The sequence below is a fragment of the Miniopterus schreibersii genome (genome assembly GCF_964146895.1).
Source record: "Miniopterus schreibersii genome assembly, chromosome: 20".
Lineage (NCBI taxonomy): Eukaryota > Metazoa > Chordata > Mammalia > Chiroptera > Miniopteridae > Miniopterus > Miniopterus schreibersii.
This window is the reverse complement of record NC_138122.1, coordinates 24,451,925-24,467,357: the sequence shown is the minus strand read 5'-3', so window position 1 is coordinate 24,467,357 and position 15,433 is coordinate 24,451,925. Positions and strand designations below refer to the sequence as shown.

The 15,433-nt window shown below is 40.1% G+C and overlaps 1 protein-coding gene and 1 pseudogene across 9 annotated transcripts in view; one reads left to right on the top strand and one right to left on the bottom strand.

The window, feature by feature from the left end:
- TMEM116 (transmembrane protein 116) overlaps window positions 1–15,433 on the bottom strand; it is a 103,502-nt gene that overhangs the window by 61,331 nt on the left and 26,738 nt on the right. For 6 of the 8 annotated variants that reach the window (XR_013997828.1, XR_013997829.1, XM_081123358.1 and 3 more), the window contains exons 9-10: window positions 14,811–14,955; window positions 14,156–14,229 (exon numbers count right to left, since the gene is read on the bottom strand). Coding sequence is in view for 6 of the 8 variants with exons in the window: in XM_081123358.1 (XP_080979484.1) it covers window positions 14,156–14,229; window positions 14,811–14,955 (219 nt within the window). In the remaining 2 variants the exon portion in view is untranslated. Of the gene's footprint in view, window positions 1–9,802; window positions 13,397–14,155; window positions 14,230–14,810; window positions 14,956–15,433 lie in introns of those variants that run through there. The other 2 variants (XM_081123360.1, XM_081123363.1) reach the window with 2 other exon arrangements.
- On the top strand, window positions 1,026–4,295 carry LOC308549734 (disintegrin and metalloproteinase domain-containing protein 1a pseudogene; annotated as a pseudogene). The gene is made up of 2 exons: window positions 1,026–3,321; window positions 4,282–4,295. The product of its transcript is annotated as a disintegrin and metalloproteinase domain-containing protein 1a pseudogene (transcript).

Below are 15,433 nucleotides of genomic sequence, written 5' to 3'. Positions count from 1 at the left end.
CAGATGAGACGTCACAGCACCCTTACCTGGGAGTCATTTATTCATTCAAGAACTAATTCTAATTCACCTACTCTTGAACCTGGGCACGTCAGGATGAACAAACAGAAGTGGGCACTGGACACATGTAGGTCATTTTCTAACACAGGGGAGACTTCTGGGATACTGGCATCATTTTAGGATACCAGTATGTCAGGGCCATCCAGAGAGGGGTGTGGACCTGGACTTATCAGCCAACGTGCCCATGAAAATCACACATAAGGGAAGACTGCTCTGTTGGCATCTCCCATGCACATTTTTGGACAGAATTATAAACAGAACTCGAGCGCCTGAATTTTGATGCTGTAAAAAAAATAGGAGTCTTGTCCCTTGCCCCATGGTCACAAGCCCATTTGGGTCTACCTTGCGGCACAGGGCAACCACCCCCTTGCCTTATGTAACAGTCTGGCCTGTGAGATGTCCATATCACTATAAAGCCTCACTGAGGGATCAAGAACATCGTGAGTTGTGATGCCCATGTGTTACAGAGCAAGAGTTTTAGAAGAGGGGCAAAGGGCAATGGAGTGTGCCCACCAATGATCTCCAAGCCCCCTGGTCTGGAACATTAGGGGTTGGCAGAGCAACGGACACAGGAGGGGTGGGGGAGGGGTGAGATGTTAGAGTGGCACAGTTGAGGAAGGCAGAGGGGTTTTCTTTCCTCTCTCAAGGTACAAACCTGCATTTTAGAGTTTGCAGCCCTTCTTTGTGATTACATCACCACAGTATCAAAAGGACTTTAGCCAAGGATCACTGAGGCCAATGCTGTGGAAGGAAGCCACAAAAAGGACACTATCCGCAGGATAACAGATCAGAGAGACTAAAAAGGACACAGCCAGAGGTAGGCAGTTGTTCTCAGAAGTAGGCAGTAGCCACCCTTTATGCAGCCAGCATACACTTGGAGCTAATCCCTGTGACTAAGGGTCTGTGTGTCAAGGAGAGCTGCTGCTGATGGACACGGGCCCTGCATCAGCCACTGATTGACTAGGGCCATGTCAGTGGGCACCTCTGTGAGAGAGACGGCCTCCTCCTTTCCTTCTCTACAGAAGAAACAAGTGGTTATATATGAGACTAGCAGAGTGCTACAGACTTGGGCCCCCCAGATGAAGGGCTTGAGGCTGGTACTGGTGCGAGAGTCTTCACGTGTCAGGTTGGTGATCATGCTGGTGTTGGTACTGAGTTTCCTGCCCAGCTTGTACTGTGACCTGGGATCAGTATATTACTCATCCTATGAAATAGTCATCCCCAAGGCTCTGACAGTTGAGGGAAGGGAAGGCCCAGTGGAAAGGGCATCTTATGTGGTATTTATGCAGGGCCAGGAACAGCTGATCCACCTGAAGGTGAAGAGAGACTATTTTATCAATAACTTTCCAGTCTTCAGCTACCACAATGGCATCCTGGGACAAGAAATGCCTTTCATCTCACATGACTGTCACTATGAAGGCTACATAGAAGGAGTCCCAGGTTCTTTTGTCTCTGTCAATGCCTGTTCAGGCCTCAGGGGCATCCTGATTAAGGAGGGAAAATCCTATCGCATTGAGCCCCTGGACTCTTCAAAAGAGTTTGAACATGTGTTGTACACCATGGCACATCAGGCTCCAGTCTCCTGCAGTGTCACTTCCAAAGACAGTCAAGTGGTGTCCACCAGCCAGCAACAAGGGAGCAGTAAGCCTCGCGGCCTACAGGCGATGTCCTACTTGTGGTCACTCATCAAGTACGTGGAGATGTTTGTCGTGGTCAACAACCAGCGGTTCCAAATGTGGGGCAGTAACATCAATGAGACGGTCCAGAGAGTAATGGACATCATTGCCCTGGCCAACAGCTTCACTAGGGGAATAAACACAGAGGTGGTGCTGGCTGGAATGGAGATCTGGACCGAGGGGGACCTCATAGAGGTCCCAGTGGACCTGCAAGTTACACTCAGGAATTTCAACAGCTGGAGACAAGAGAAGCTCCTCCATCGCGTGAAGCATGATGTTGCCCACATGATTGTTGGACAGCATCCTGAACAGGGTATGGGACAGGCGTTTCTCAATGGTGCCTGTTCAAGTGGTTTTGCAGCAGCTGTTGAATCCTTCCATCATGAAGACGTCCTCCTGTTTGCAGGGCTCCTGGTCCATGAGCTTGGGCACAACTTGGGTATTCAGCACGACCACTCGGCCTGCATTTGTAAAGATAAACACCTCTGCCTCATGCATGAAAATATCACTAAAGAAAGTGGCTTCAGCAACTGTAGCTCTGACTACTTCTACCAGTTCCTCCTGGAACACAGAGGGGCCTGTCTATTTAATAACCCTCAGCACAAAGGCCTCTTGACTCTGCCGTTGTGTGGTAATAATGTGTTGGAGGACAACGAGCAGTGTGACTGTGGTCCTGATTGTGCCAATAACCCATGCTGTGACTCAGCATGCAAGCTGAAGGGTGATGCAAAGTGTAGTCCTGGACCTTGTTGTAATTTTAATTGCACAATTGCAATAAAGGGCACCAACTGTCGTCCTGCTACTAACGATTGTGACCTCCCAGAGTATTGTGATGGTACCTCTACAGACTGCCCCAAAAACAGCTATAAGCAAGATGGTACACCATGTAGTACTTATTACTGTGTAGGTGGTGTGTGCATGACCCCTGATTATCAGTGCCAACAAGTGTTCGGGAGCTCTGCAAAGTCTGCTCCTCATGACTGTTATAAGCTCATGAATGGCAAAGGGAACCGGTTTGGAAACTGTGGCGTAGTCCATGGTAGTAACCCAGGATATGTTCAGTGTACAACGGAGAATATGATGTGTGGGAAACTTATATGTACAAGTATTCAAGTGGTGAAACACATCAAACCCTATCATACAATGATCCAAATTCCTACTCAAAATGATTACTGTTGGAGCTTGGATTTCTACAATAGTTCTTATGTCTTTGATAACTCAAAAGTGAACTTTGGTACAAGTTGTGGTAATGAAAAAATCTGCTCCAATAACTCCTGTGCTAATTCTGGTCTGTTGGGGTATGACTGCAATCCAGGGGATAAGTGTAACGGGAAAGGAGTTTGCAATAATTTAAAGAACTGCCATTGTAAGGCTGGCTATGCACCCCCTGACTGCAAAAACATAGGTTTCGGGGGTAGTGTGGATAGTGGTACCCCTCCTAAGGAACCGGTTAAGCCACAGGATGCTGAAAGTGAGAGCCAGACTGTCAAAAATGAGGGCATCTTAGACAACGTGCTCTTATCATCCGTAATATTTTTCCTCATTGCATTAGCCATCTTAATGATTTGCATGTGCATCCTCTGTGGAGGTACAAAAGGAGAACCACCACCACCAGAAGAAAAGCCAATGGAGATACCTCCAGAAGAAGGAGGGGAGGAAGGAGGAGAGGAAGAGGGAGAGGAAGAGGAGGAGGAAGAGGAAGAGGAGGAGGAGGAGGAAGAGGAGGAGGAGGAGGAAGAGGAAGAGGAAGAATCAGAGGCATAAAACATGTAGCGGGAGGAAGCAGCCAAATACATGGCACAACTCAAGCACCAAGCAGGAAGTTGCGGTTCAGCAACACACACGTGCAGTGGGAAGTGATAGCTCCACAGCTCTGACCAGGATTACAGTCCACGAAAATAAACTAATGTGCGAAGAGGTGTACTCTTCCTCTTATTATTCATTTTAGTAATTTAAGGCTTTATTTATTTGCTATATTAAACATTTTACTACTTTTGCCTTCTCACATTTCACTTGGACTCTTCCCATACATCTTCCGACATCGATGTCTCGTCTTAGGCTAATCTCTGCAATCACCAGAAATGTTTCCAGGATGTGCCATCTTTCAACTAAGTTGTCTGACATATACTACTACAAGTGCCTGCATTTATTGCTGTCGCTTGGATTTTTATTTCAAGTAGCAACTACCTATTATATGAGGACGGTTGCTTAAGTGACCGATTGTTCTAATATGTCCTATAAATGTGCATTCGTGAAATGAGTTTTTAAATCAAAAATAAAAATAAAACCCTATTCAGGTTAGACATCTCTTCAGATTCTATGTGGTGAGTCTATTTTGTTCTTGGATTCTGTGGGAGGGACTGTATCTGATAAAGCAGAAGACTCTCACTGTCCCAGGGACAAGAAGCCAGTGTTAGAGTCATCCACCTTTTTAAATCTGGCAGACGTGGAACATGATTTATGTATATTAAAGTTATTACTCTGGTATTTCCAGACCCTTCTTTTGGCCATAATCCCTTTTTACCTACAAAATTTCCTTTTCTTCTAGAGCAGCTTTCATAGCCCTTCCTCTTTACTATTTATCCTGGGATAAATTTCAGTCATCCAGATATCTCATGTTTGATTAACATCAGCTAGAGTTAGGAAACTAAATTTATACTAATTTTATAACAGTATAGAGGCTGAAACTAAAATTTTGTCTTTTCTATTTTTCTTTTATTTATTGACATTAATAACTTGTTGACTAATATCAAAAGGAACCTCTCCAATTATGGGTAACAGAGCTTCGGAAGTTGTAGATACTTCTCTGTGTCGAGAGCACAAAGCAAGTATAAAATTGTCATTATCCATTATATGCCAGGAACTGTGTTACAGACTTTACATTCATTGTCTTAATTCAATTCTCCCAAATATGAAACCACCATCGTGTACATGATGAAACAGACCAAAGAGAATTCCAGTAAGTTGTAGAACTGGCATGTCTCCCAAGGCATGACTCAATCTGCATTCTCCACTACCTTATGGGCCTTTTCCTTCAATAAAAAGTGATGAGAAAGATAATGTGTCCTTAATTCACCATTATGAATCCTCAACCTATGTAGTCACTATTGGTAAAAATGCACTTTCTCCTATTACATGCTGGCATCCTGGAGTGGCGGGCTGCCATCTTAATCAGAACTGTGGGCCCAGCACATTGTAGATGCTTAATAAATGTTTACCAAGTAAATGATTTAACCAGAGCTGGCCTTAAAATACAGGGCTAGATTCATTTCTTGGGCAATATGCTTCTTGGCACTACTTAACACAACCAAAATCTTGCTCAGGTACAATAATGCTAAATATTTATAAACAGTCAAGTAAGTAGTAAAAACTTTATAAAACCTCAAACTCCAGTGAATGACAGACTATGGTAAGGGAGGGGCCAGTTTCAATGTGGGCCGGAGTGAACAGATATAACTCAGCATGTTAAATCTCCATGTTCAACCGTCAGCATTTTCTATAAAGCTCAAGGGAAAATAGTTCATTCTGCATTGTGTGTGACTATCTCTAGGAAGTATATCATTTCACCCGATTCTTCTCCCCCATTATATTTGGGGGATTCTGAAGAATGCTGACACATTGTAATAATCTATTGGTAGTCATTTGTGACCCAGTTAGCTGCTCCCAAAAGAACTCTGATGGTGATTTATTGCTATCCTTTACCTGCCTTCCCTGGGTGGTTATTGTCCTTTCTGTGCTGCCTCAAGCCATCAGAGACCCATTCAGTCCCTTCCCTTAGTTCCTCAAAGCAGAGCCAAGCAGGCTCTAGATTTTTACCCAGATTTCGGGGAAATTATAGCGTAGAAAGAACACATTGAGATGTTGCCAATATTAAGGTTCCTGGAGCCCAGAGATGTGACATGCTCTGCTGGGGGACTTGGGTAGGCCATTCCTCTCCTTTGAACTGATCTGACATCCTTTGTTGTTTCTGTAGAAATACTTTTTGGAATATCCTCATAGCATAAAATTAGAATCTATTCTCTGGGGCCCAGTGAAAGAGAAAATTTTTTAAAATAGTAATTTACTGAAAACCCAGATCACATAATCATAACCTCATATGGATATAATCATGTCCACAATGAAGACAAAGCATACACACATATATATATACACACACACACATATATATATATATTGGATATTAACCCCTTATCAGATATATGATTGAAAAATATTTTCTCATATTCAGTAGGTTGCCTTTTCATTATGTTGATGGTTTCCTTTGCTGTACAGAAGCTTTTTAGTTTGACATAGTTCCACTTATTTATTTTTGCTTTTGCTGCCTTTGTGTTTGGTGTCAAATCCAAAAAATCATTGCCAAGACTGATGTCAAGGAGCTTACCACCTATGTTTTCCTCTAAAAGTTTTATGGTTTCTGGTCTTACATTCAAGTCTTTAATTCATTTCGAGTTAATTTTTGTGTATGGTATAAGATAGTGGTCCAGGTTCATTCTTTTGCATGTGGCTGTCCAGTTTTCCCAACACAATTTATTGAAGAAACTGTCTCTTCCCCATTGTATTTTCTTGGTTCTTTTGTTGTAAATTAATTGTCGATATATGTGTGGCCTTATTTCTGGGCTCTCCATTCTGCTCCATTGATCTAAGTGTCTGTTTTTATGCCAGTACCATATTGGTTTTCTTAAAATTTTTATTTATTTATTTATTTATTTATTTATTGAGAGAAGAAGGGAAAGAGGAAAACACCAATTTGTTGTTCCACTTATTTATGCATTTACTGGTTGATTCTTTTATTCTTTTTTTAAAATTTATTTTTCTTGCCCTGGCCAGTTTGCCTCAGTGGTCGGAGCATCGGCCTGTAGACTGAAAGGTCCCGGGTTCGATTCTGGCCAAGGGCATGTACCTCGGTTGCAGGCTTGAGCCTCGGCCCTGGTTGGGGCTCATGCAGTAGTCAAACAATTGATAACATCAATGTTTCTCTCTCTCTCTCTCTTTCTCTCTCTCCGTCCCTTCCACTCTCTGAAAAGCAATGGAAAAAATATCCTTGGGTGAGAATTAAACAAAAAAAAATTTCTTTTTTTGCCTTTTTTCTTTCCGTTTTCTCTATTTTATTTATTTTTTTAATACACTGGTTGATTCTTGTATGTGCCGATAGGGGATCAAATCAGTAACCTTCAAGTATCAGGACCATGCTCTAACCAACTGAGCTACCCGGCGAGGTCCCATACTGTGCGTATTTTTGTGTGTGTGTTTGTTTTTGCTTTTTAAAAATATGTCTTTATTGATTTCAGAGAGAGGAAGGGAGAGGGAGAGAAACAGAAATATCAATGATGAGAGAATAACTGATCGGCTGTACGCCCCCCCCACCGGGAATCGAGCCCACAACCCCGGCATGTGCCCTGACCAGGAATCAAACCACTATCTCCTGGATCCTAGATCAGTGCTCAACCACTGAGCCATGCTGGCCGGGCTATACTATTTTGATTGCATAGCTTTGTAATATAGTTAGAAACCAGAAAATGTGGTGCTTCCAGCTTTGCTCTTTCTCAAGATTACTTTGGCTACTTGGTATCTTTTCTGGTTCCACACATATTTCAGGATTGTCTGTCATTTTCATGAAAATATCACTAGAATTTTGATAGGGTTCATAATGAATCTGTAGACTTTTTAGGGAAGTATGAATATTTTAACAATATTCTTTCAACCCATGAGAATAAAATGTCTTTTCACTTACTTGTGTCTTCAATTTCTTTCTATAATGTCTTAGAGTTTCCAGTGCACAGGTCTTTCACAACCTTGGTTAAATTTATTCCCAGTTCTTTTATTCCTTTGGATGCAGTTGTAAACGGGGCTGTTTTCTTAATTTCTTTTTCCAACAGTTTGTCATTAGTGTACAGAAATGCCACATTTTTATATTAATTTTGTGTCCTGCAACTTAACTAAATTTGTTTATCAGTTTTAGTTTATTGACTTTAGCAGTTTTTTTGCTGGAGTCTTTAGGATTTTCTGTATATAATATCACATCATCTGAAGTAGAGACAGTTTTACTTCTTCCTTCCCAATTGGGGTGCCTTTTATTTCTTTTTCTTGCCTAAATGCTCTGGCTAGGACTTCCAATACTGTGTTGAATAAAAATGGTAACAGCAGACGTCCTTGTCTTGTTCCTGATAGTTGTGAGTTCAAACTTCATTCTTGAGTAGAATTTTGTCATTTTGTGTGGGGTGTGGACCAAAAGTCTCACTGAAGTATTTTGTTTTTCCTTAATCCTTACCCGATAATATGTTTTTACTGATTTTAGAGAGAGAGGAAGGTAGAGAGAGAAACATCAATGTGAGAGAAAAACATTGATCAGTTGCCTCCCATACATATCCTGGCCGGGGATAGAACCCACAACCTAGGTATATGCTGACTGGGAAACAAACCCACAACCTTTTGGTGCACAGGACGGCGCTCTAACTAACCAAGCCACCTGGCCAGGACTGAAGTGTTTTCTTAAAAAAAAAAGCAATTTTCAATGAAAGTGCTGAACTTTAAAAATAATTTTTCACCCTGCTTTTAGACATAAAGCTGCCAACTTTTCTGAGCTCCTTTATTACACGCCCCTCCTATTATATACGTATCATGGCTCCAGGTGATTACTCTGCAATGGGAAGAAGAATCACCCATAACTCTCTACCCATAAATATGCACCTTATGTACTATTATGGAAAATCTTTCTACTTCCAGAGTCTGCTGGGGAGAAAAGCAGTGAAACACTTTGACCTCGACTTTACCTATGAGATAGATCCTTGCCTGGGAGTGATTTATTCATTCAGTAAGTAATTCTAGCCTGGCCGACGTTGAGCGTCAACCTATGATCCCAGATCGCGGGTTAGATGCCCAGTGAGGGCACACTCCTGAGTTGCAGGCTCAATCCCCAGTAGGGGGCGTGCAGTAGACAGCTGATCAATGACTCTCATCATTGATATTTCTCTCTCTCTCCCTTCCTCTCTCTGAAATCAATAAAGATATATATTTTAAAAAATAAAATAATTGTATTTCATCTACTCTTGAACCTGGGCATATAAGGATGAACAAATAGAAGTGGGCACTGGACACAGGTAGGTCATTTTCTAACACAGGGGAGACTTTTGGGATACCTAGTCTTCAACTGGCATCATTTTAGGATACCAATATGTAAGGGCCATCCAGAGAAGCGTGTGGGCCTGGAGTTACCAGCCAATGTGCCCAAGAAAAATCACACATAAGAGAAGAATGTTCTGCTGCCATCTCACATACACGTTTTTTGACAGTGTTATAAACAGAACATCTTTTCATGTGCTTATCTGCCATTCACATATCCTCTGCAGTGAAATGTCTCTTCATGTCTTTTGCTCATTTTCTAATTGGATTGTTTGCTTTGATAATGTTGAGTAGTGACAGTTCTTAATATATTCTAGGTATAAGTTTCTTTATCAGATAAGTGGCTTGCAAATATTTTCTCCCTGTCTATAGTTTGTCTTTTCATCCTTTTAACAAAGTCATTCAGAAAGCAAGAGTTTTACTTTTGATTCAATCCAATTTATGGATATTTTCTTTTATGGATCATGTTTTTGGTGTCATGTTTAAGAATTCTTTACCAAGCCTTAGCTTCTGAAGATGTTCTATGCTTTCTTCTAAAAAGTTTTATAGTTTTATATTTTACAGTTAAATTTATTAACTATTTTGAGGTGATTTTTGTATAAAGTGTAAGGTTTAGGTTGAGGTTCATTTTTGTTAAACTATGTATCCCCCATTTTCCAGCACCATTCAGTGAAAAGACTGTCCTTTCTCCATGCAATTTTTTTTGCCCTTTTGTCAAAAATTTGTTGGCCATACACGTGTGCATTGTTTCTGCGTTCTCTATTCTGTTTCATTGACCTATGTGTCTACCCCACAACCAATACTACAGCCTTGAAACTGAATAGAGTGGTTCCTTCCATGTTATTCTTTTCCAAAATTATTTTAACTATTCTAGTTCCTTGCCTTTTAGAAAATTTATATTCACAATAAATATTTCACAATATACACATATATCAAATTATCAGGTTGTACACTTTAAATATATATTTTATTTGTGAATTCTACCTCAATGAAGATGGGAGGGGGAATTGAGGAGAAAAAAAAGAACAAAACTTTGATTAAAAAAAGAAAAGATATAAACAGACAATTATGTAAAAATATAAAAATGGCCCTTAAACATATTAAAATATGTTCAAATTTATTCAGAATTAGAAAAATACAAATTATGCAACACTGAGATGCCATTTTCACCTACCAGTTTGGTGAAAATTAAAATGTGTGGCATGGCAACATATCCTGTGGCTTAGACTGTGGAGGAACAGGCACTCCAATACATTGCTAGTCGGAATGCAAACTGGCCAAACCCTTCCGAAGGGGAATTTGGTAATATCAAACAAAGCTACATATGCAGTTAGCATGCCTTCCCATTTCTAGAAATTTGCCTCCAAAAAATACATATATGCAAGATTATTTGTTGATGCATGTGTGTAATTTCAAAATAATGTAAACAACTAAAAGCACATACACAGGAGATTGACCGAATAAATTTAGGTAAATCCACAAAATGGAGTACTATGCAGCTGTAAAAAAGAATAAGACAGATCTCTATAAACTTATATGGAGTGATTTATAAGATGTATATTTAAGTTTAAAAAGGAAAGTGTAAAATGTCATGCTATATTTACATAAGAAGGGATAAAAGAAATATACATGTATCTACTAATTTGCAGTAAGAAATACAGAAAAACCAAGTACTATTGAGATTGGCGAGTACAATCTGAACGGCAAGAATGAGGACACGGGGACAGGTTAAAGGCTCAAGGACGTGTACTTGGAGTACATTTTTTTGGTATAGAACTGACTTTTAGAATCATGGTAACATTTTACAAGCCAAAAGGAAATACAAGTAGTAATATAGGGTCTAACTATAAAAAAAATGAGTAATATAACCACACTGAATATACTGGTCTAGATGGAAAAATACTAACTTAAATTATTTTGAAGAACATTATTTTGATCTCATACTGCAAGACTAAAGACAAAAATAACTGAACACAAACATTGTTCTCTAGTTCATATATTTGCTTTTTACAGAGGCAGGGTTAGTTATTATAAAAATAATTTATATGTATTCCAGGACTGAGCAAATAAATAAACATACTTTGAACAATGGGGGAACAAGGAAAAGGACTGGAGGTTTGAAATGGGTTGTATGGTACAGAGTAGGAAATGGTGCAAAAGGCATTGGACAGCAGAGGCATGTGACCTACCCAGAGATCCACAAACCCCTGCTCTGGAACCGTTAGCTTCAATGACTCAAAACAATGACAGATGACAGAGAAGGCTGTTCCATGGGAACAGAGACTGAGGGAAGGTAGTTATGCATTTTTTTCTTTTCTCGGGGCTCAATTCTGGTTCAGAGTACTGGCTGGACCTCTGAAAGTTTCCTCTCCTTGGTATACCCCCTCTATAAAGATAGCAGGGGAGCACAGCTAAGGAACACTAAAACTTTTGTTTTTAGAGGGAGATAGCAAAGTAAGGACATTCCTAAAGAAAGAGAGCACAACAGGAATAGGAAGAGAGGCAGCTAAAAGGCAGGTGTCATCATATAATACTCAGGTGGGAGCAACTGTCCTTCTGGCATGCAGCACAGCTTTGACGTTTGGCTAAACGACTGTGTCATAGAGTGATCTGGGTCCCAGGGAAGGCAAATGAGAGACAGAGGTCTGGGATCACTAGCTATTTCACTTGGGCCATGACAATGACAATCCCAGTTAGTTACTTTGCCTCCCTCCCTGACCTTTCTTCTATGAAATCAAATGGTCATGGATAAGATTTTAAGTGATTTTTCTTCCATAACTCCCCAGGTGGGATGCTTGAGAATGGGCCCTTCCCATACTAAGCTACATGTCATCTTACCGCTGGGAGTCACTATACTTCAAGGGATGTGCCTTTATTAGGAGATAGTCACCCCTAGGAACCTAATGATACTCAGAGAACTGAAAGAAAAAGCAGAAAATGTGGCCTATAACCTGCTCATACAAGGAAAATGGCATATTATTAATTTGAAGCAAAAAAGGATTATTTGTCAAGAACTTCCCTATATACACACTTCAAAACGGGAACCTGGGCTGGATATGCCTTAATTCAGGATGACTGGGTATTCAGAGGGTGACCTGGATTCTCTTGTGACTATCAGCATTTGCTCAGGGTTAATGAGAATCCTGACTTTACATGGCACTCTTTCACATCAAGCGTATTTGAACATGTGATTTATAGCCTATCTTTAAAATCAGGTGAGTCTTATGCAGTCAGGGGAGATAAAAATGATGAGCTCTTAACCACTTCACAACTTCAGAGCAGAATAGAGCCCTCCTTAGTTACTATGCCCTATATGTGGACACTTCTCAAGTATGTAGAAATAGTTATTGTCGTTGACAATAAGTGATTCCAAATAACAGTGTTACTAAGACAACACAGATTATAACAGATTCCCATGCCCTGGTCAATAGGCACATGAAGGAGTTAAATGTGAAAGCAGTATTTATCAGATTACACATATGGACAGAGAGAAACCTACTGAAAATCTTCCTGACTAAGCAGGAAATACTTCTAAATTTTGACTGCTGGAGAGACTGGCATCTTTTGAGAAGGATGAAACATGATGTTGCTCATATGCTTAATGGCCAAAGTCTTGGGAAGTACCGGGGCTATGCATTTCTCAGTGATATCTGCACTGCTTAGAATGCAATCAGTCTTGAATCTTTCTCTCATGAAGATATGCTGCATTATGCAGTTCTCATGGCTCATGAGCTTGGCCGCAACTTGAGAATGAAGCATGACCATGTGGCCTGCAAATGCCATGAGACGAGAATGTGGTGTATTTGAGGATCCCACTGTCACTTTTTTGATAGTTGTTGTTCTTGCTTATTCTGAGTTTCCAAACCTCTTCAAAGAACAGAAACCCAGAACTTTCTTTGTCCAACCTCAGAGATAGTAATAGCAATGACGAGATCTGAGCAAACTGTTGCATGCCACCCTACTTCACCTGCAACCATAGAGTAGAAAGCCTGGAAATGGCATGTATAAATAATAAACTGGAATTATTTTTTTTCTAGAAAAGACTTAGACAAATCTAATATTCATTGAGGTAATGAGACCATCTCTTAGATGGAAAGTGGCTTCATCTCCTTGAACAAATCACCAGTGAATCTAAAAATAATGAAAATCACCAGTGAATCTGAAAATAATGAAAAGATCCTGCCCAATTCACCTAGAATGGCTACTAACCACGACACTATATTTCCTTTCATTTCCATAGTTTAAGGCATGGTTACAAAAGACTAAAGATGTTCCCCAGCACTTTCCCCAATCTCTTAGTGTGGAATCACTCGTTCCTGTATTCCGGTATTATAGTTTCAAAGAGTAGTGGAGGTGCTGGAAGCAAAAGCAAAGGTAGACTCCAATGGATCTAGGCCCCTGCTATAGAATCTCTTCTGTGAGCATAATAATGGTGTCTGGGTGTCTGCATCACGTCGAGTCTCTTGCTTTAGTTGAAAGAACTTGTACTGTGTCCATCCATATAACCCGGAGTTGAGCAGGCCCTGGGATGATGTTGTTAGAGCCTGGAGGAGATGAAGGGGTGATGGAGCCCATCCTTCAGGTTTTCAAAGATCCAGGGAACAGTTCCCATTCCCCTTATTTATAAAGCACTATTATATTTCCTCTATCTCATACATCAAGATCTGGTGTCAGTTTTTAATATCTTTCTAGCTCTCCTGAACTCACCCTTCACACTGTACCTTGTCATGGATGATTGAGAGAGTTGGTCATATTTCTCAGTGTTTCTATCAGGACAATAAAGTGGTTTCAAGCCCCTCCTTATTGGCCCATTTCCAGGTTAGGTTTGAGAAAACTGTCCTATTAGCATAGTCAGCCCCAAAAGCCTTCTTAAATTTGATGGAGGAGAAGAGAATAATTCCATTTCGTTACTACTCCCTCCCACTCACCTAGAATAGCTAATTTATCCCATTCAATTCACTCTGGATGGGAGAGAATCATGTCACTATTAGTGCTTCATAAGAACATTTGATGGTAGATCCTGTTTTTTTTACTCATCCCTTAAAAACACATCAATAAAATGAAGCTGACCAGACATACATATGCTCTGAAATGCATGGGACCATTTTCACAAAAGTGTCTACCACATCTGTGAGGAAAATTTCGCATTATTCATAACTAAATATAAATAATATATTTTATCTTTTGCTATGCAGAAATAAATACCCTGAGGGAGAAAAAGTTGTGCTTACAGAGTAATGGAAGTATAAAAGAATAGGACAGGAGGGTGTGAGAACAGAGATGCTAGATGTTGAAGGTGTTACCTGAAGAACATAGAGGGCCATATGAAGCTTGGTGTCCTGTGGTTTGATCAGCTTTATGATCACCAAAATGACAGCTGTGAAAACACAAAATATAAATCCTGTGGTCATCCCTGGCTGCCTGAGCATAAAATTCTTCAGTATACATGCCTAAGCATTGTTAAAATGGAAGCTACAGGCATAATGAAGACCAGCAGTGAGATTAAGCAGTTATATAAACCACTGGGCTTTGGGTCTCCAATTTTTACTCCTTACTGATTAAACTTTGCAGATTATTAGTGGAGCAATGGTGGCAAGACATACTATAGAAAGATAGTAAGTTACACTTTTAACATTTTTGAGTTTACCAAGCTCTTTCATAAACATTACCCAATCTGATCTTCACTACAACTTTATGTAGCAGGAAGGACAGGTATTAATATCTGTTAGGACATTTCCTCTCATAGCAGGTTGCATCTCATGTCTAATGATCTTAACTTCCAAAACATAAGAAGTTGTTAAGGAGGTTGAGGAAAACTGGGAAATACGAGTGGGAACAACTTGAATTTTAAAAGATGGACAGGAATTTGCTGTCATCCTTCTTGGTGAGACAACTCTGCTTGATCAGAACCCAATAGTGCCCTCTTCATTGCCCAGCTCTTTCCATTAAGATACCCACCTGGGCCCCAGCAGCAAAAGAAGGCCACTGGGTAGATGCGCACTCGCTGCTCCACAATATGAATCACTGCCCACTGTTCACTTCCCAGAAAGCCAGTTGATTTCACAAACTTCTTATACAGTGTCTGGGCTTGGATGAGTAAGACCTAGACATGGGTATAGCAGTGAGTAGTTTCTCCAAGGCTTAGTAACTTTCCAGGTCTATCCTCCTAAATTTTAGAGGGATAATTCACTTAGGATCTAACAGCAGGAAAGGACTATTCCTCTGTCTTTACAGAAAATTGTCTTCAGAATGAATTTTGCTTGGCTAGGGAAATGGACAGATATTAGCCAAACTTGTGGTTACCATGTTCAAAACATGAACCTTAACATCAACCCTCAGGATTTTTTTTCCTCACGAAGGCTGATCAAAATATGCATAAGAAGTTAAAATTAAAATCTAACCTGGTGAGATTAGATATAAAAATCTAACCTGGTCTGGTTAGATTTTAAAAACTTTATTAGAGATTGAGTTAGAAAGTGTCCTATGCTTAATATCCTTAAAATAAATACTTTAGCACTGTAACTGAGCTTAAATTTTCAACTCTAAGAGGAAAAAAAAAGTGTTTTCTTGCCCTTAGATGG